Genomic DNA, 21415 nt, shown 5'->3' with positions numbered 1-21415 from the left:
TTATTTCTATATTTGTGAAATATCGTGTTTCTCCGTTTTTGATAGAAGAGCACTGGAGCTTTTTGAATTTGTGGTTATTCATGACAAAAAGCCTCCTTCCTCGTGGACATGATGCCATCTCTGACCCGACCCGACAACAAAAGTAGGATTCGCAGCATATCTTAAAATACCACCTGGAGCTCCGCCAACTATCTATCCGTTTTTTTTTGGGTTGGTTTTGGCCAATAGACTCACCAAGCATAATGCTGTACTACGCACACAGAAGCTACTTTAAACTGTCAAATTTCAAGCATGTAGGCTGGATTTTAGTCAACACGCTTCCAATACACGAGACCTTTGGCAGCTGAGGGCGACTGTGTTGGGTTCCAACATTTGTCAACGTGTGTTATACATCACACCAGGAGATATTGTCGCCATGTCAACGTCACAATTATTGCAGTGGAATGTCATGTTAGCTATTCATATCGGCGTGTATTGTACGTATGTGCATGAGTGTGTGTGCCAATCTGGCAAATTGTCTCCCCCATCTTCCTTTTATTCAAATATGCCTGGAACTGCTGCTCTAGTGAATACCGGCCCTGCGTAGGTATGGAGTCCTTGATTAAAACTGATGTAACCGACAATAGAGGACGACTTGGCAGCGGCAGCAGCATCGCAGCCGTCTTGAGGCGGCGAGACACAAAACTCCGGGGTAAGAAAAAGTTGGAGGTGCAAACACGGGGCGGCGAAATGAGGACACAGGCTGATGCGGCGTAGGTTTTGAAGTGTACGGGGAGGAGGAGGGGGGGGTTCATGCCCTTTTTATGTTTCATCAGGCATGTGTGGGGGTTTCTATTTAATGCAGGAAGCTGGCAATATGCACGTTTATGTTGGCGCATGCATGCGTGCCACTGTCTATTCATCTTCTGCATATATTAGCGGGGAATATGCGGCTGGATGTATATGTGCAAGTGCTGGGCCCGTCCTGCCTGCCTGCCTGACTCAACATATTCTACCCGCCTCTCCCCTCCTCCCCCCATCGCCACCCTCCCTTCTCCTCTCACTCGGCTCGGCTGGCACGAACATGCATGTCTGTAGAGTCTGTAGTGTGCGCCAACTTCACTGCAATGCAGCCCTCTGTGCATTAATTGGCAGAGAGACAGTGGCGGCGTGGTATGCAGGCAGGGAGAGAGAGAGAGAGAGGAGGAAAGAGAGAGGGAGCAAGAAGGGTGGGCAAAGGGGTAACGTGAGGACAATAGTCACGGTTACTGATGGATGGACGAGCAGGTTCACGGAGACACGCCAACAAACAGTGTGCATTCCTGAGTGTGCACGGGGAGATGACGTGACTGTGTGTCTATAAAAGAACATGACGAGGGGGGGTAGGGAGGGTGCCGTGTGTGTGTGTGTGTGTGTTGTATATGTCTGATTGTATTAGCGGATTTGTGCCTCCTGCGTTTGACTGTGCCTTTTGTGCCTGCTCGCTCATGTGAGTCTATATGTGCTGTGCAGATATCAAAGTGCCAGGCCAAAGCTCTTTTAGAAAGCTGGATTCGATGCTTTTTTCTGCAGAAAGAGAAAGTTGTGCACAACTTTCATCTCCTATGGGGTGAATATTGTATGTGCCCCAATGTCCGGACTATGGAGGAACCTCCATGGCAGGGGTGGGGAACCTTTTCCAGTGATAGGTGAGGGCCATACTACATTCATTCATTCATTTTCTACCGCTTTTCCTCACGAGGGTCGTGGGGGGCGCCGGAGCCTATCCCAGCTGTCTTTTGGGCGAGAGGCGGGGTACACCCTGGACTGGTCGCCAGCCAATCACAAAGCACATATAGACAAACAACCATTCACACTCACATTCTTACCTATGGACAATTTGGAGTGGCCAATTAACCTAGCATGTTTTTGGAATGTGGGAGGAAACCGGAGTACCCGGAGAAAACCCACGCATGCACGGGGTGAGTTTTGAGGTCTCCGCGCTAACCACTAGACCACTGTGCCGCCCGGCCATACTACATTTCTGACAAAATAGATACCAAGCTCCAATGGGATATCATGGGCATTCGACAACTCCAGTTTGGGACTTGGTAGTGTTGCATGGGGGGTGGGCCGGATCAGAGCTTCTCATGAGACACACATGGCCCATCAGCCATAGGTTTCCCACACCTACAATCTGATTTGATCCTGCGTCTTTCCTCATAAGAAAACATGAGAACTCGGGGTGAAATGAGTCCAGCCGTCACCATCATATCCACTATGACTACCGCATAAATCTAACTCCTGGTTAACCGCTGATGTAAGAAACTTATTGACTGTGACTACATCACGGTTTTAAATTGCTGCTTCATTTTTTTAACAATTTTTTTTTACCAAAATCAAAAGTAATTTTTTTGTGGTTGACTGTAGCCTATTAGTCCAAAATATTGAAAGACAAGTGATATGTCGTATTTTGGCCACTGGGTGCGAGTAAAGACATGAGACTAGACAAGAGATTAGATTAGATTACCCTCACATGCATAATTTTGCCGGTCTCCATATACTGGCTGGATAAGCATTGAGTTGCAACACCTTGGCGTGTTGGTTTTATAGCAGAATGAACGGAGTGACCTTGTTTATGTTAATACATTCTTAAAGCCACTTATGGAATAAGTCGCACACATCACGTAAAGACAAAGCTTGGCGGTAGCTGAGGTAGCTTGGAGTAGAATCCTGACTAGTCCAACCTTGAAAGGTTTTCACTGTGTCATTCCACTGTATGTTTTTCCCCGACCTGCTCAGCATCAGTTTCCCTGGAACGCTGAAAAGTTGAATTCCTAGCATGTAAGCAGCCTCATCCAAAATCTCAGGATGTTCAATCTAGCGTAGCATACCGGTATAGCTAATCAGTCACTTGTCTTTCCTTCTGTGGAGACTCTGGACACGCAACATCTTGTCTCCTCAAACGAAGGAGAAAACACAAGCATAACTTGGAATCTTGTCACTTGATGAATTTATGCAGACATCCAAGCTTAAGTCTTGCTTGTTTACAGCCTTTTCTGTCCGTACGTGTGTAGGTGTTTGGTAAAAAGGTCTTTTGCATGATTCAGAGTAAACACGCAACACTTACTCAAGAAGCCAACTTAAAAACAAAACAACTAAAAAAAAAAAACAGTCCTCGAAGATGTCCAGAAGATGGTTCAACTTCCAGACGATGGATTCTTCTGGCCCTGACTAAATCAAATCATCAAATCATGTAAGAATGCCACGGCCCAAACACGCTGCTGGGGCCGCACTTTGTACACCCCCATGCACACACAAACTGCAACTTGGCTTCAGCAAAGTGCCGTGTTCTCTCCTGACGTGCTTGTGTCAAAACGGGATTCCAGAAGTTCCACGAGTAGATGTCTTGATGATTAATGATGTCTCAGGCTTTCTTTTCACGCATCTTTCTTTGTGTTGGCTCTTGCAGACTGCTCTATGTGTCACATGGTGAGCTTGCAGTGATGTACTACTCCTCCTTAGGAACAATGACGATGTACATGCAGTATTTATATTGTTGGCTCCCCTGCCTGCGTGCTGTGTTTATTATTTGATGCCACCTACTGCAAATCACCACGTACAGTATCCCTCGTTTATCCTGGTTCATTGGATCCAGACCGAGTCTGGTGCTTGTGTGTCTCATCGACCATTACAGTGACATTACTGACACCTAGTGACCTGTGTAGAGTACTACATGTCACGTCTCTGAATGCATCCTCTGAATGCCTCATGTTTTTAAATTGTAGTTAATGTCTTTAACCTGCAATTTTAATTACTAATAGGCTGTACTCAGCTAGGAGATAGTAGGATTTATTCCTATATTTGTCAAATATCGTAATACGACACACTGTAGTACACGTTGGCGCCAGTTTCTTGACACATTTCCTCTCTAGTTTTTCGTGTAGGACGTCCCAAAGGCTTGCTGCCATCTTATGACAATATCATTATCATTCATTAGTGTAGAGTACCTATGTAGTTTACAATCTTCATACTGTTTTTACTCATTTTTGTATGTCAATGTTGATTTAAAGTCAAATGGGTTTGAGGGATGGTGGGGGGGGGGGGGGTCGAGCTGTGTGCCAAAAATAGACTCCCATATGTTTGCCTTTTCTAAGTCTGTAACGGAACTCCTCCGAACAGCGGATGGTTGTGGCGCCACCTCAGTGTTGTTCCCCAGATGATATGAAAATCCTGCTAGCGCACACGTGAGGTCAGTGGTCGATGGTCGGTGGCGAATGGACAGTTAGTGGCTCCACCCTCCCCGTGGACCTGCTTCAAGGCGCTGGTGTTTCAGTCCCAACTGACATTCAGTGAAAGTTAGAGTGGATCTTCTGTAGATGAGCTGTGTGAGAATTTTCAATTCCAATGATGGGTCAAATGTTGGGGTTTAAAAGCAGTACCACCATGTGGTGCTACTGTGGTGGTTTGGAAGTGGAGGAGTTAGGTTACACGTAGTACATTGTTAGCACTGGTTGGAAGTAGAAGAGTTAGGTTACACATAGTACATTGTTAGCAGTGGTTTGCAAATAAAGGATTTAGATTACACAGTACATTCTTAGCAGTGGTGTGGAAGTAGAAGAGCTGGGTTACACATAGTCATGTAACATAGTACATTGTTAGCAGTGGTTTGAAAGTAGAAGAGTTTGGTTACACGTAGTACATTGTTAGCAGTGGTTTGGAAGTAGAAGAGTTTGGTTACACATAGTACATTGTTAGCAGTGGTTTGGAAGAAGAAGAGTTAGGTTGCACATAGTCATCTAACATAGTACATTGTTAGCAGTGGTTTGGAAGTAGAAGAGTTAGGTTACACATAGTACATTGTTAGCAGTGGTTTGGAAGTAGAAGAGCTGGGTTACACATAGTCATGTAACATAGTACATTGTTAGCAGTGGCTTGGAAGTAAAGGAGTTAGGTTACACATAGTACATTGTTAGCAGTGGTTTGGAAGTAGAAGAGCTGGGTTACACATAGTCATGTAACATAGTACATTGTTAGCAGTGGCTTGGAAGTAAAGGAGTTAGGTTACACATAGTACATTGTTAGCAGTGGTTTGGAAGTAGAAGGGTTAGGTTACACATAGTACATTGTTAGCAGTGGTTTGGAAGTAGAAGAGTTAGGTTACACGTAGTCCTCTAACATAGTACATTGTTAGCAGTGGTTTGAAAGTAGAAGAGTTTGGTTACATGTAGTACATTGTTAGCAGTGGTTTGGAAGTAGAGGAGTTAGGTTACACATAGTACATTGTTAGCAGTGGTTTGGAAGTAGAATAGTTAGGTTACACATAGTCATCTAACATAGTACATTGTTAGCAGTTGTTGGAAGTAGAAGAGTTAGGTTACACATAGTACATTGTTAGCAGTGGTTGGAAGTAGAAGAGTTAGCTTACACATAGTACATTGTTAGCACTGGTTTGAAAGTAGAAGAGTTTGGTTACACATGGTACATTGTTAGCAGTGGTTTGGAAGTAGAAGAGTTAGGTTACACATAGTCATCTAACATAGTACATTGTTAGCAGTTGTTGGAAGTAGAAGAGTTAGGTTACACATAGTACATTGTTAGCAGTGGTTTGGAAGTAAAAGAGTTTGGTTACACATGGTACATTGTTAGCAGTGGTTTGGAAGTAGAAGAGTTAGGTTACACATAGTACATTGTTAGCAGTGTTTGGAAGTAGAAGAGTTAGGTTACACACTGTCATTGTTAGCAGTACACACACATGCACAAATACTTTTCTCACTTTTGTAACTGATTTGGCCTTGGGCTCGTGTTTGTGTTTTACCGGCGTAACATTTCAAGAGATCCATTTCTCTGCATTCTACTTAGTGTGTGTTTTCAAAATAGGACAGTATAGGAAAAACATGCATTGGGAGACGTTAGCTGTGCTATAACGTCCTGTTGATGAGATGGTACCGCCTATTGCTTATATTCCATGAATGATACTGTTTACATCAACAGTACTATAGACAGTTGCTAGCATTGGGATAGCGGGTTAGCGGGAAGATGAAGATCCAGGAGGCGGAGTGGCCAAGTTGCCTCAACCTAATTGTCTTTCTCAGCTCGTACTGTCCTTAAATGACTTTCTCAGTCTGTCTCAACGACCCCCCCCCCTCCCTCCCCCACGTCCCCACACCACCTCCACTCCCCTCCCCTCTTGATTCTCTCCAGCTCTGCCCACTTTCTGTCTCCGTCTGTAACTGTAGCCTGTGTTTTTCTCTCCCTCCTACTCCCTGCGACGTATAGATACTGCATTGATCGGAGACACACACACACACACACACAAGTAAACCTCCCACTCCTTTCATCATCGATTCACACTGCTCTCTCTATCACACATTCTCTCTCTCTCCCCCCTCCTCTCTCTCTCTCCCTCTCTCTGCACTGGCACTTGTTGAATCCGACCCCGGCAGGAGGAGGACGAGGGAGATGGGAGAGGAACAGAGAGATAATGACAGGCAGGCAGAGGGAGTCTTTGAGGCAGCGCCACCACTGACAGCAAGCGGGCAGAATGGAGCTTCCGAGGATACGGAAGACACGGAAAAGTCAGTCACACGGCAGACAGAACGCTGTCTTTTTTTATTGAGAATTTAAGGAACGGCGCCGCGCATCAAAAACTCCACTTCAGGGTCCTCGCCACCGGTTTGTCTGGCAGCCTTAGATTAACTGCGAAGACCGTCTGAGCACGTTTTTCTGCATTAGTGCATGAGAGAGCAGGAAAAAAGGAGAGCGGGAGGGAGAGACTGTTATGTGCTGCTTTCCCCAGGTGAGTAAGTGCTTACGTGCCAGAATACACAGTCATTTCCCTATGCAGACTCCACTGTGTGTGTGTGTGTGTTTAGGCATGCATAGTTTTATGGAAGTAAGCCAGAGTGCATGTGTGTGTGCATGAAGTAGGAAAGAGAGGGAGTATGTGAGAGAGGCGGTGACATATTTTTTTTTCCAGTTTGTATTCCTGGAAACTGCTCTGCAGCATTGCCCAATAATGAAACTGGTATATATATATGTGTGTGTGTGTGGGGGGGTTTGTGCATGTGTGTGTGTGTGTGTGAGAGAGAAGGTTGTTGAGGCGAGGAAACAATGCTACAAAGTTCATGTGAGGGAGACTGGTGCACATTTGCTTGGAGAAAGCTGTAAATGAAGTACACAGTGGAACCTCTAAATGCGAACGCTTTCTGAGGTCCACCTCCCATCCTTGCACAAAACTTGGAGGCAAATTGGATCATTTTAAAGGGTGTATCTCTCAAGGCCTTAAAAAAAAAAAAACACCCGATGACACAAAATAAGAGTATAATCGAACTGAGCCCCGCCGTTTCGTTTTCACCTAATTCTTTAGCGAAGTTCCGAGTTCAAACTGTGGTCATGCAGGATGTTGTGTTGTGAGGCAATATCCTGGCAGATGTCATAAAGAAGTCACTGTAAAAATGGGTCACATATATATTATGAACAATATTATAGCAGCAAACATTTCAAAGCGAGGTATGCATACGGGTATGTGGTAGAAGATGTATGGATGGATGGTATGCATACAGAAAAGTGAAAATCACTTGCAGTATATGCGTGTAATATTAAGTGTAATATTTAAGAATGCATCGGTATGTGTTTTACTGCTATATTGGCCATGGCTAGAAGTGCTGTAGTACTGTACGTACTGTACATTACACTAGTTCGTCCCCACAGACAACTTGGTACCCGTAGAAAGCCCCCGCAGGCACGGGGAGACCAGCATGCTAAATATAAGAAATTAAATGACCCACCTTGTTGCCTCTCTAACGTTTAGGAGCATCGCTTACTGAGGTTGGAGAGTTTGGCCTTAGTTTGGAAAGTTCAAGTCCTGGTCATGCTTGGGATTTTCCATATCTCATAAGACTTGAGTTTTTGCTACCGTCTTTCATGAGCTACAATTACAAGCTATTTCTCTCATTTTGGCTTACCAAGGTGCTGCACAGGTTGGACACAATAAAAGGCCGCTCCAATGGGTTCTGCACAAGTAAAGGAAGTAGGATTTACAATATGAGCAGTGGACTATAAAACACGGAATATGAAAAGTATGTGAGGAAACTTCCTCGACAATAAACACAGGAAAATAACCCCCATAAAATATACAATTAGTTACCGTAATTAGTTACCGTAATGACAAGGTTACAGCTTTTAAAAGAAATATTTGACATATCCGCCTTCCAGATTGTAGTTTGCTACTCTATTGCAATGACTTCCTACTTGCAAAGCAAACAAACTGGCGTTCCACAACAGATTGTGTTCAACCTGGGAGGTCCCGCTGCATGGACTTTCCATGGAAGTTGTTGTTGATGCTGATTTATGTGATGTGGTCCATCCATTAAGGAGGAATACTCGCAATGAGGCCACGCTTCCTCCGAGTGGGTGCCGTAACTTATTCCATGTTGGCCTCGTACACTCGATATTTGGTGGACTTTTGTCTTCCCTCTTCCATGTCTGTCTTTCTTTCCCACAGCCATGAAACTCGGATTAGCATTTACTTCACTTCCTCTTCTGTGTCTTTTCATCTTTCGTCTTTCTTCTGCCCCCTTTTCTCGCTTTTAATCGCTTGTGTTGTTTTTTTCGACAGACTCCTTTCCCTGGCGCTTTCTGCAATCCATAGCAGAAGAGTCCTGGTCCAATATGTCGCAGTTGCTCCATGTGGAGATCCCAAACTTTGGAGCCACCGTCCTGGGCTCCCTTAATGAGCAGCGCTTGTTGGGACACTACTGTGATGTCTCCATCCTGGTCAAAGGTGTGTTCAACATTAAAACACTTGACTGGTCTTCTCCCACTCAGCCAGACAGCAGCTTGACTTATTGTTACTAAGTATTAAATATAATATGTAACACCTTAGGGCGGCACGGTGGTCGAGTGGTTAGCGCGCAGACCTCACAGCTAGGAGACCAGGGTTCAATTCCACCCTCGGCCATCTCTGTGTGGAGTTTGCATGTTCTCCCCGTGCATGCGTGGGTTTTCTCCGTGTACTCCGGTTTCCTCCCACATTCCAAAAACATGCTAGGTTAATTGGCCACTCCAAATTGTCCATAGGTATGAATGGGAGTGTGAATGGTTGTTTGTCTATATGTGCCCTGTGATTGGCTGGCGACCAGTCCAGGGTGTACCCCGCCTCTCGCCCGAAGATAGCTGGGATAGGCTCCAGCCTAATGTTCTGAACTCCTGTTTCAATTGCAGTTTAGCCCAGTGGGAAAATGTATTGAGATGAAGTACTGGGCTATGCTCAAACTACCAAAGTATTCCATTTATTAACATTCCATCTTACTCATCATGGGGGGGGGGGGCTCGGAACCGAGTAACCACGATAAACATTTTTTTTAAGACTGCAGACTTTTCCCAACATTGCTTCAAGGTGAGATTAAGCAACAATCAACCTGAAAGTCAACATAATCTGCACATCACTTGTCCTACATGATGACAGTTCCCTCCCCAGACCTGTGTGGGACGCCATATTGTGCTATTATTTTGATTCAACAAACAACTGATCGTTTTAACAATATTTATGTCCTGTTGTACGACGGTAAACTAGTCCAGACCGAATCAAGGGGCGATTCATCCGCAGACTTGCAGCATAAAGTAACAAGCCACTTCATCAACAATCAATTATGGCTGACTCCTGCACACCCTTGCTGGGGGGCTCTTCTGTCTTTAAACAGGCCAGGCTTTCAAAGCCCACCGGGCCGTCCTGGCCGCCAGCAGCCTCTACTTCCGCGACCTCTTCAGCACCTCCACCAAGACCCAGTTCGAGCTGCCCTCCTCGGTCACACCCGCCTGCTTCGAGCAGATCCTGTCTTTCTGCTACACGGGGAAGTTAACCATGGCGGCCAGCGAACAGCTGGTGGTCATGTACACGGCGGGCTACCTTCAGATCCAGCATATCGTGGAAAGAGGCATGGACCTGATGTTCAAGGCCAACTCTCCGCACTGTGACTCGCAGACGGCGGGCTCCTTAGAAGAGACTGGATCCGAGCCCCAGAGTCCTTGCAATAATGGCAGCGGCTTGGCGGTGGCCGCCCTTTTGGCCAACCCCGGCTGGTCCCCGTCTCTCGTCCTGCCGCCACGGAAGATTAAACTAGAAGGTGGTGAGCCCACGCCGCTCACGCTACCATCAACGCAGAGCAAAATCACATCCTCAGAGCTGGGGAGTCGGTTGGCGAGGGCCAGTTCCTTGTTCTACACCACGGCCGGAGGGACCACCATTCCCGGCGTACCCCCTTACCACCTACTGGGGGGTGGGGGCGGCGGGGCGGGGGGAGCGGCGGGAGGTGAAAGATCAAGTCCAGGGGAATCCAGTCTGCCCACCACTGACAGTCCGACCTCATACCAGAACGAAGATGAAGAGTTTGAGGAGGAGCCGTACGATGGGATGGCAGAGGACGGCTACGGTCACATCTATGGGCGTTCGGGCAACCCCTTTGGAAGTGAGTATAGCACCCCTACCTTGATGTGCTATGGTCCTACAGGAGAACCTGGGGGACCTCGGCTTAACGAACATCACACTTAGCGATATCGCTCACTGTTGTCGGTTAGCGATAGCGCTCACTGTTGTCGGTTAGCGATAGCGCTCACTGTTGTCGGTTAGCGATAGCGCTCACTGTTGTCGGTTAGCGATAGCGCTCACTGCTGTCGGTTAGCGATAGCGCTCACTGCTGTCGGTTAGCGATAGCGCTCACTGTTGTCGGTTAGCGATAGCGCTCACTGTTGTCGGTGACTGCTACCGCTCACTGTTGTCGGTGACTGCTACCGCTCACTGTTGTCGGTGACTGCTACCGCTCACTGTTGTCGGTTAGCGATATCGCTCACTGTCGTCGGTTAGCGATATCGCTCACTGTTGTCGGTTAGCGATATCGCTCACTGTCGTCGGTTAGCGATATCGCTCACTGTCGTCGGTTAGCGATATCGCTCACTGTCGTCGGTTAGCGATATCGCTCACTGTCGTCGGTTAGCGATAGCGCTCACTGTCGTCGGTTAGCGATAGCGCTCACTGTCGTCGGTTAGCGATAGCGCTCACTGTCGTCGGTTAGCGATAGCGCTCACTGTCGTCGGTTAGCGATAGCGCTCACTGTCGTCGGTGACTGCTACCGCTCACTGTCGTCGGTGACTGCTACCGCTCACTGTCGGCGGTGACTGCTACCGCTCACTGTCGTCGGTGACTGCTACCGCTCACTGTCGTCGGTTAGCGATATCGCTCACTGTCGTCGGTTAGCGATAGCGCTCACTGTCGTCGGTGGCTGCTATCGCTCACTGTTGTCGGTGGCTGCTATCGCTAACTGTTGTCGGTCGCTGCTATCGCTAACTGACAACAGTTAGTGACAGAGACTGTTAGTTATGAGTTAGTTTTAAGTTGTAAGTTAGTTTAATCACTATTGTCAGTAACTAACTGATAACAGCTAGTGATATCAGTCACTGTTGTCAGCTAGCGGTATCGCTAATAACTGTTGTCAGTCAGCGATATCGCTAGCAGTAAGAGTCAATGTGCTGTTTAAAATGATGTGATTGGTCTCATTCTGTCCTATGAAGTCATCTGTAGGTCACAATAAACAAGCCACTTGAGCAGATGCTAGTAAGACACATCGGTCTGTTATATACGCTCTGTGTGGGCTTTTGCTAAGTGCAATATTTTCTCCGCTTGACTTTGGCTCACGCCGACGGAGGAAATTCATTTGATGTCTGGCCAAATTTCAAACTAAAACGCAGCATGACTTGCAGAAATACTTATGGGCCTACGCCACCGTAAATGTCAGCTATTTTGGAACGTCATCTGCATATTTGTTCCTTGTTCAGACATGTTATGCACTGTGGAGAGAGAAGGGGGAAATGAGGTGCACATCTTCATTACGTTTACATTATTTAACCCTTGGTAAATCATGGATGCGGCATGGCTTGAGAAAGCAGCAGTGTGTATTCTACACTTTTTATTGAGTTTTCGTCCGTGGCAAGGCTTTCCATGGGGGCACAGACTGGCCATGGCCGCTAGGGAAGATGTGACCACTGTCCAAATTCCTATTCCTACCCTATTCATAGCTGGAAAATTAACATATCAACTTTTTCCCATTACTCTGTCCAGTCCCGGACAAGCCCGACATGGCGGGGGTGCCCCTGGCCTTGGAGAACCGCAACTGCGTGCTGATCCGCAGGGACCTGGTGGCGCTGCCCGCAAGCCTGATCAGCCAGATAGGCTACCGCTGTCACCCCAAGCTCTACACGGAGGGCGATCCCGGGGAGAAGCTGGAACTGGTTGCTGGTAGGCCCTGCACACATAATCGACATGCGTACATCCACTCGTCATCACAACGGTGAAAAGATGTGGCTTCCAAAACCAACCTGCTAAGAAGGTTGAGGGTTAGCTTGGCATCAGAAGTGATTGTCCTAAAATGGCAATGAAAGCGTGACAGGAAGACCTAATTTCGTCATCATTCCTCAAAAGCAATCTCGTGGTGTTGTGTGACGTTGTTGTCCACAGTGGAGCGTCCCAAAAAGAGCTGATTGTATTGCATGAATATCATTCCCACCAATGCCTTTTGTGTGGGAATGTTGACGTTAGAAATGATTAGAGTAGATATTAAAGAGCGCAGACCTCACAGCTAGGAGATCAGGGTTCAATTCCACCCTCTGCCATCTCTGTGTGGAGTTTTCTCGGGTACTCCGGTTTCCTCCCACATTCCAAAAACATGCTAGGTTAATTGGTGACTCCAAATTGTCCATAGGTATCAATGTGAGTGTGAATGGTTGTTTGTCTATATATGGATTGGCTGGCGACCAGTCCAGGGTGTACCCCGCCTCTTGCCCAAAGACATCTGGGATAGGCTCCAGCACCCCCCACGCGACCCTTGTGAGGAAAACGCGGTAGAAAATTAATTAATGAATGAATGAATAGATATTAAAGATTTTTAACCAAGCATACAAAAAACCAAATTGCTATTTTTGGTCCTAATATTTGACGAAGCTCCAAATTACCAGTCAAGCATGCACCGTATATCCCACTTTTTTGCATATTGATATGATAGGCTGTGATATTTTTGTGTCAGGACCGGGTTCTCAGGGCTTTTTATATTGGATTTTTATTCTGCATCATGAAAAATGTGTGCATTTGGGGACTTCCTTTTAGACAGACTGAGCGAGTGAAAGAAAAGAACGATTGTTGAAAGCAAATACGATGATTTGTTTTCCCCCCCTCCCTCCTCAGGTACGCAGGTGTTCATGACTCGAGGCCAACTCATGAACTGTCATCTCTGCGCTGGAATCAAACACAAAGTCTTGTTGCGGCGTCTCTTAGCGACATTCTTTGATAGGTAAGACGAGCACGGCGCTTTGTATGAATCTTTTAAGAGCGCTTTTGCGACGCCCAACACAAAAGCCACTTTCACACTCCATCTGTGGCCACGTTGTGCAATGGTGTGCGGTGTGTCCTCATGTTTGTGTTTGCTTTGTTGATTTGGCCCGATTCTGACTCTGCCCCCTGGTGTTGGGCCTCCCTCATTGCAGGAACACGTTAGCCAACAGCTGTGGGACTGGTATCCGCTCCTCCACCAGTGACCCCAGTAGGAAACCCCTGGACAGCAGGGTCCTCAACGCTGTCAAACGTAAGTCAAGTCTCCCAAATGTACTCTAAATCAATACTATCTAAATCTAAAAAATACTCTAAATCATTGAATTTACATGTCAGCACCAGTCAAAGTGTTTCATGTACTTCCTCACACGAGGAACGAGGCAACACGGCATACATATTTGCATATATTTAGTACAGTCGGCCCTCGTTTATGGTGGTTAATCAGTTCCAAACGCTAGTGAATTTCCATGAAGAAGGATTCAATATTAATAGATTTTTCATTCGTTCATTCATTCATTTTCTACCGCTTTTCCTCATGAGGGATCCCAGCTGTCTTCGGGCGAGAGGCGGGGTACACCCTGGACTGGTGGCCAGCCAATCACAGGGCACATATAGACAAACAACCATTCACACTCACATTCATACCTATGGACAATTTAGAGTCGCCAATTAACCTAGCATGTTTTTGGAATGTGGGAGGAAACCGGAGAAAACCCACACATGCACAGGGAGAACATGCAAACTCCACACAGAGATGGCCGAGGGTGGAATTGAACCCTGGTCTCCTAGCCATGAGGTCTGCGCGCTAACCAGTAAATAGTGCTTTTTATCACTAAATATTACAGCACTTATAAAACTCATGTATTATATTTCTGATGTTTTGTACATTTATTTCAAAATGCCTCACACAGAGATGGCCGAGGGTGGAATTGAACCCTGGTCCTGAACCTGTTTGACTTTCAAAATACAATGAACTGAAATCATGAAATAACACTCCTATATTTACATCCCACTACAACATGCTGATCTACGGGTCACGGCAGGGATGCAATAGACGACCGCCACTTTAAACATAGCATGCTACTGAGCTAACTCGTTAGCTGGTTAATTTTTCCCATCATTCCTAATGCTTATGTGAAATATGAACATACTTGGTTCCTTTTCTGTGCATTAGAACACCAGACATTTCAGCTAGCTTACAACGCTATCATTGGGATAAACGACTACGAGGCCCATCTAAAACCGTTTACCAAGGTTGCATGTTCGATATCCATGCTGTGATCCTGCATTAACACGTCCTAGTTTTGGGATTTAACACACGTTGCTGTTTTTGGGTGGTCATGAGTTCACTGATTAGCATGCCATAGGTCGCCGGTATTGATTAATGACGCCTTTTTAATAGATTAGCATCAGGAAATCGAACGTTTTGATTGTGAAGTGGTAGTATATTGTAGCATAAAAGCAAATATTCATTTAATCGTACTGTGTGTTTTGCAGTCTACTGTCAGAATTTCAACCCTAACTTCAAGGAGAGTGAAATGAACGTGATTGCTGCTGACATGTGCACAAACGCACGGCGTGTCCGCAAGAGATGGCTGCCCAAGATCAAGTCCATGCTGCCCGACGGTATGGAGGTGTACCGCGCTGGCATGGCCATGGGCGGCGCCTCCGTTGGGCTGGGGCTGGGCCTCGGCTCCGCCCCTCAACAAGGTGTTCCCATCACCTTCGAGGCCGACTTCAAGACCTTTGAGCAGAGGCTGTATCCCGAGCGCAAGGACCCTCTGAGGACTCATCCACCGCTGGCTGACGGCAGCCCGGGCTCGGCGGCGACCGCAACAGAGGCGGAGGCCGCGGCAGTCGGAGTCCGGGAGGAGCAGGAGGAAGATGAGGATGAAGCCGGCTTAGACACCGGCGATGGATCGCTGGGGGCGCCGGCTTCCATCCCCGGCGCCGAGGCCGGAGATGCGTCGACCGAGCAGGAAGGTTTTGAACAAGGCCTGCGAGTAAACGGACAGTGAATGTCGGCGCTCACATCGTGAAGTTGGCTTTTAACCTTTTTGCTTGGCGCAATTCCTCCTCCTCTGTGCTTCCTCAAGAGAAAATATCCAGTGCAAAAAGCTTGTGAGCTGACGCCGCAGAAATTAGTCCCAAGTGTACACACGTCCTCTGTGTGTACACTTGGTGAGTGTTGACATAGATGGCGCTCCAAGCAGACGCAGGCATGGCATCCAGATAGTCGCTCTCCGCTCCCGATACTGATGGCTTTCTCTGAAGCTCGCCTCCGACTGCCCCCTCTTATTTGGAATACCCGTCACTGACGCCCACGGTATATTACGCTGAGCTATGCAATAGTACACCTTAGCATCAAGCAGCAACCCGGGTTTTCTAGAGGAAGAACATCTTAATGCATGACTACATTAGCGTCATAGTGGCCCAACATTGGATGTGTAATCATGAGGACCATACATATGTAAATATATACAAAGGAGTATGTATATACAAAGGAGTTGTAGGGCCACACTGTAAATACAAAAACAAATACAAATAACATGACAGGAATAAAATAGTAACATCACGAGAAGTACTTTTTGATGCAACAGCGTTCATGATGGGGACTTCCTTATATGGACTTCCTGATATGGATTTCCTTATATGGACCTCCGTATATGCCTGCACTCAGTAAACTCAGAAGTCCTCGGGAGTGTGACCAATCACAGCAGAGTGGGTGTACCTGGAAGCGGGCCGGGGGTGTAGTCAAGTTTATGGAAACACTGAAGAATCTGGAAGATCTAGAAAGCTTTGTGTGCTGCTCTACAGGAGACCACAAATCGATAAGAAGGGCCCCAAAAAGGCCATAATGGGTCCCCTTTAAAAATAACATAATAATAAGTAAAGATAAGAAATTGACCAGTGAAAGTAGAGCTTACACTTTTACTCCCAATGAAATAGTACATTTTTACATTTGTCATAATGTGGCAAAAATGATAAACCCCCCCATCCCCTTTTCATTGCCGTCTTAGACAATGCCTGTAACATTGAGCGAAGAGAGCTTCCCAGTCTCTTCTGGGAAATGTACGAATTCTAGAAGTCTCCGATTATTGTAGTACTCCCTCGTAACAGGCATTGCCTGGGACGGCTATGAAGAGGAGCGAGGTTATGTCACATTTGGCCCTGATGAATGAATTCCTGGGGGCACTGGGGGCGCTCTCATGCTCCTTGTTAATATACATGTAGGGATGATATCATCACTCGGGGGGGGGGGGTGCTCTCATGCTCCTTTGTAATATACATATTGGGATGATATCATCATGGGGGGGTGCTCTCATGCTCCTTTGTAATATCCATATAGGGATGGTATCATCCCTCGGGGAGGGGGGGGGGTGCTCTCATGCTCCTTTGTAATATACATATAGTGATGATATCATCATGGGAGGTGCTCTCATGCTCCTTTGTAATACACATACAGGGATGGCATCATCACTGGGGGGTGCTCTCATGCTCCTTTGATGGTATCATCACTGGGGGGGTGCTCTCATGTCCCTTTGTAATATACCTATATGTATATTGATATCATCACGGAGGGGGGTTCTTTCATGCTCCTTTGTAATATACATATAGGGATGGTATCATCGTGGGGGTGCTCTCATGCTCCTTTGTAATATACATATAGGGATTGTATCATCGCTGAGGGGGGTGCTGTCATGCTCCTTTGTAATATACATATGGGGTGGTATCATCACTAGGGGGAGTGCTGTCATGCTCCTTTGTAATATACATATAAAGATGGTATCATCACTGGGAGGTTGCTGTCATGCTCCTTTGTAATATACATATAGGGATGGTATCATCGGGGGGGGGGGGGTGCTCAGTGGGATATGCTGCAGTTGTCGAGAGTTGTGCGTTTCTGTGTATTTTTTCTATGGCCCCCTTTATGTCTTTGTGCCAAAGTGATGCCTGTGTCTGCTTGGGACCGCCCTTTCCAACTACACACACACACACACACAGTGTAGATGCTAGCCAATGCATAAAAAGCAAATATCCATGCAATGCAACGATGCTTTTAAAGTACAATAATCTTGTCTTGGGGTCAAATCCTAAAGTGTTACCTTGCATGCATGACGACGACTGCAAAGGATGGAGACCAATGCATCTCTCCAGCTGCCATTATGACATAAAACCACCTTTGGGGTTCTTTTTATGGACTTTTCTTACTGGGGTCTTACCTCGGCGTGCTCCACGTTCGAGCTGATCTGGGTGTGACCCAGAAACGACTGTGTTTAACACAAGAGCGCCCCGTCAACCCCCCCCCCCCCCCCACGCCTACACGCGCTGCATCAAAGCAGCAGGACCAGGCGCTCGGCGTCGCATTTTTAGAGAATCCCTTGGCTTTTTTTGATGTGGTGTACATCAACATGGTCCTTCTTCCATCATGTTACTTGTTATTGTTCCTGGGGGGGGTAAATTATTGAATAGAAGCATATTACACAGCATAGCTGGCTTATTGCATTTGCACTCTAAAAGAGAAAGAAGTGACTGAATTTGAGACTGAAAGTGTCCTATTTGTTTCCCTGATTATTTCTACATTTGGATTTAGAATCGGTTTAGGGGGGGGGGGCAATGTTGACCATGGATTTCAACCTTTTGTATTTGTCACGCTTGTGTGCTATCTTGGACTATTTTATTTCTTTATATTCACCCATTTTACTTTTTTTTCCTCACCATGATCGGCGTTAAAAGTTCCTTTCCGGCAGTGAGCAGGATTGGCAGGCCAAGACGAAGTAATGGCCGACATCCTTTGGGATCTAAAGACGTACCATTTCTGAGGTTCAACTTCATTTTAGTTCTTGAATGCAAAGCTTTAAGAAGGTCCTGCACGAGGTGTACAGGGTTGTAATTGCACTAGGGCTTGTTTACACTTTAGTTCTTCTTTAGTTGGCCTAGAATAGAACAGAATGGATGAATGTAAAACCTTAGCGCTGCTTTGGCAAAGGGGGCAAGATGTTTTGGGTCGCATTTGATTTGATTTGATTGGAAAACGTTCCTAAGAGGTCTTCCAATCGGGGGTTTACATCAGCCCCCCTCCCAATCTGAAGCAGCTGAATTTGATGTGCCGGCATTCTGGAATGAGCTGTCATGTATTCTATCAAATAGTGGCCTCTTCTGAGAGCCTTAACTTGGACACTTCGACAACTTAACGCCAAAATGTCGATGCACCGATGACGCTTTTCCACTTCATGTCCTTGCGTAGGAAATCGGAGCACTGTGCTGAAACGCCACCACCAGTCGGGAGTGCATGGTTGTATCCAATAATGCGTTAGTAATGTATAGCGATGCGTTTCGGGCTACGCTACACTGGTGAAGGCGTGTTTAAGCCGTGCCTTAGACTGTGACTGTGCAGGCGTGTTTACTGTAGATGATGTGCACCACGACTGTATTCTACGACTGAATCGAATACAGTCTGTTTTTTGTACTAAAGCTAGCCTCCGATATTAGCTCATGTTTGACATGTCGAAAGTCTGATATCGCTAGCCTAAATCACTTGATGATCACTTGACGCCATAAGTACTTAGAAAGTTAAAGTAGCTTAGTAATGACATTATTTGGAAATGAATCACAAATAGTGTTGCAAATGACCCAAATGTGGGATTGCTCTGAATATTCTGGAAATTAACCAACCAATCAGATTTATCGTTAAAAATATTGTCAAATAAATCTGGTAAAAAAAATGAATCGTAGTACAAATTAGAAATTTAAAGTAGCTTAGTAATGACATTATTTGGAAATGACTCACAAATAGTGTTGCAAATGTCCTAAATGTGGGATTACTCTGAATATTCCGGAAATTAACCAACCAATCAGGTTTATCGTTGAAGTCCATTTTTAAAAATATTGTCAAATCTGGTAAAAAAAAAATTAATCGTAGTACAAATTAGAAATTTAAAGTAGCTTAGTAATGACATTATTTGGAAATGACTCACAAATAGTGTTGCAAATGTCCCAAATGTGGGATTACTCGGAATATTCTGGAAATTAACCAACCATTCAGGTTTATCATTGAAGTCCATTTTTTAAAATATTGTCAAATAAATCTGGTAAATAAAAAATGAATTGTAGTACAAATTAGAAATTTAAAGTAGCTTACTAATGACATTATTTGCAAATGACTCACAAATAGTGTTGCAAATGTCCTAAATGTGGGATTACTCGGAATATTCCGGAAATTAACCAACCAATCAGGTTTATCGTTGAAATCCATTTTTTTTTAAATATTGTCAAATTAATCTGGTAAAAAATGAATCGTAGTACAAATGTGAAACATGTAAGTGTATTCATAATTATGTTTGTCTTCTTTAATAATATCCACGATTGTAGTTCCTTCACAAATGTTTCAAGTGCAAACAGGAATAACCGTCCCCAAATCAAGGTTTCAAAAGTCGCTCAAACGTGACAAAGTACACATCAGCACGGTCTTCCGGCCGTGCAGCAAGTGCGAACATGAATAAAGTTCATGAATAAAGGGGTTGAAATCCACATGGCATGGTCCTAGAGTGCAGCTTACAAAAAGAATTGCCACTCCTATGCAGCCCCACTGGATCACTATTTGGCACAACTTTTTCCGCTCTCATTAATGGGGATTCACCATTTGGCAGCATTGCTGCTCTTCTCTTATTACTCAGTCGCGACCTTGCGTATGACATCTGAATACATGTATTTAAGTGCAAAACAACCTTTTTAAGATCCAAAATCCTTTCCCTTTTGTCAGCATCACCCGACAAACTTTTGAGAATGTCATGACAAACTGAAAGCCGTCAAAGTTGTGCTGTGTCTCACTTGATTTCAAATCATCCATGAGTTGTCTTTTTGCGGTCGAAGAGACCTTAAAAAAAAAAACCCTTGCTTGCTCCACTCAGCCATTTCCATGCATCCTCCATGTAGTGTAAAAGTGTTTTTTCCTATATGCAAAGAGTCGCTTGTACCGTCATACAAAATGCATGCCACGCAGACCAAACCTGATGAAACCTCTTTGACCTTTTATGCACCATGTATTCATGTAAGCTAACGCAGACTGTGAAGTCACGCAGCAGGCTTGGCTTGTAATTGGTTTTTTTTTGTTTGTTTTTTTTTCAACACTCTGGCCTTTTTATTGAATGTTTTTGTGTGACAGCAAGAAGAGCAGAAATACATGCGATAAACTCCCTTGTTGTGCATTTGGAAGGCGTAAGGAAGGCTTGGAGAAAGAAAATGCACTAAAAAGTTTGAATGTGTATGTATTTGTCCTTGAACCAGCACTTTAGAATGACTTAGAGAGGATAATGACACACAAAAACGAAAAAAAAACTACAAAAAAAAAAACCGAGGCACCTTTATTTAAAGCCATGTGTTCCGAGCGCTGACAATCAGGATGCACTTTTGGAGAGAGAAGAGACGTGACGTTGAACTGCTGTGCTCTCGCTTCTTTGCTAAGTCATCCTCCACTTCGCTTTTGCTCCATGGGAAAAAAAAAAAAAACACCAGGAAGCGAAGACCCCTCTTGGTGGTAAAAAGTCAAAACGGATGACGCTAAAGACTTGATCTTTTGACTGATTTCCTTGGTGCTTTGTGAGCAGAGCTGTCCTACTCACTCGGACCAGGACTCTTTGACGCAAGGAAGCTCTGCTTTAAAGCTCCCCGCGTGGACCAGGCCGGTCCTCCATGACCTCGAAACGGACAATGAATCCATAAAGGACGAGACTACCGAGCTACATTTTTCATCTTCATTTGCAAGGTTGGCCCTCATCTTGGATGAGACGATTCTCTGTGTTGCTTTCTTTTAAAGTGAAAACTATTCAAATGTTTATGCGCCTTCTGACTTGAGCATCGATAATATATATCTATACACATACAATATATATATATATATATATTGTGTGTGTGTGATGAAAATGCAAGTTGCCATTTTCGATGTTGCAATTAAAAGAAAAAACATTCATTCCCATTGAGGTGTGTTCACCACCACTTTCAGTTGTGTAATAAAAAAGATACCTGATTGATTTCAATGCAATACGGAAAACTCTGCTTTCTAATAAAAACCCTGACTTC

The 21415-nt window shown here is 45.3% G+C and overlaps 1 protein-coding gene across 5 annotated transcripts in view; it reads left to right on the top strand.

The window, feature by feature from the left end:
- LOC131110096 (nucleus accumbens-associated protein 2) overlaps positions 1-16581 on the top strand; it is a 35782-nt gene extending 19201 nt beyond the window's left edge. For 3 of the 5 annotated variants that reach the window (XM_058062832.1, XM_058062823.1, XM_058062812.1), the window contains 6 exons: positions 8579-8743; positions 9663-10427; positions 12074-12250; positions 13193-13298; positions 13492-13589; positions 14834-16581. In XM_058062832.1, coding sequence (XP_057918815.1) covers positions 8632-8743; positions 9663-10427; positions 12074-12250; positions 13193-13298; positions 13492-13589; positions 14834-15354 — 1779 coding nt within the window. In that variant the 5' untranslated portion in view covers positions 8579-8631 and the 3' untranslated portion in view covers positions 15355-16581. Of the gene's footprint in view, positions 1-6091; positions 6758-8578; positions 8744-9662; positions 10428-12073; positions 12251-13192; positions 13299-13491; positions 13590-14833 lie in introns of those variants that run through there. The other 2 variants (XM_058062794.1, XM_058062803.1) reach the window with 2 other exon arrangements.
- Positions 16582-21415: the final 4834 nt, after the last annotated feature.

The sequence above is a fragment of the Doryrhamphus excisus genome, chromosome 2, assembly GCF_030265055.1.
Source record: "Doryrhamphus excisus isolate RoL2022-K1 chromosome 2, RoL_Dexc_1.0, whole genome shotgun sequence".
NCBI lineage: Eukaryota > Metazoa > Chordata > Actinopteri > Syngnathiformes > Syngnathidae > Doryrhamphus > Doryrhamphus excisus.
Note: the sequence above shows the minus strand (reverse complement) of the source record. Positions and strands in the feature narration are given on the sequence as shown.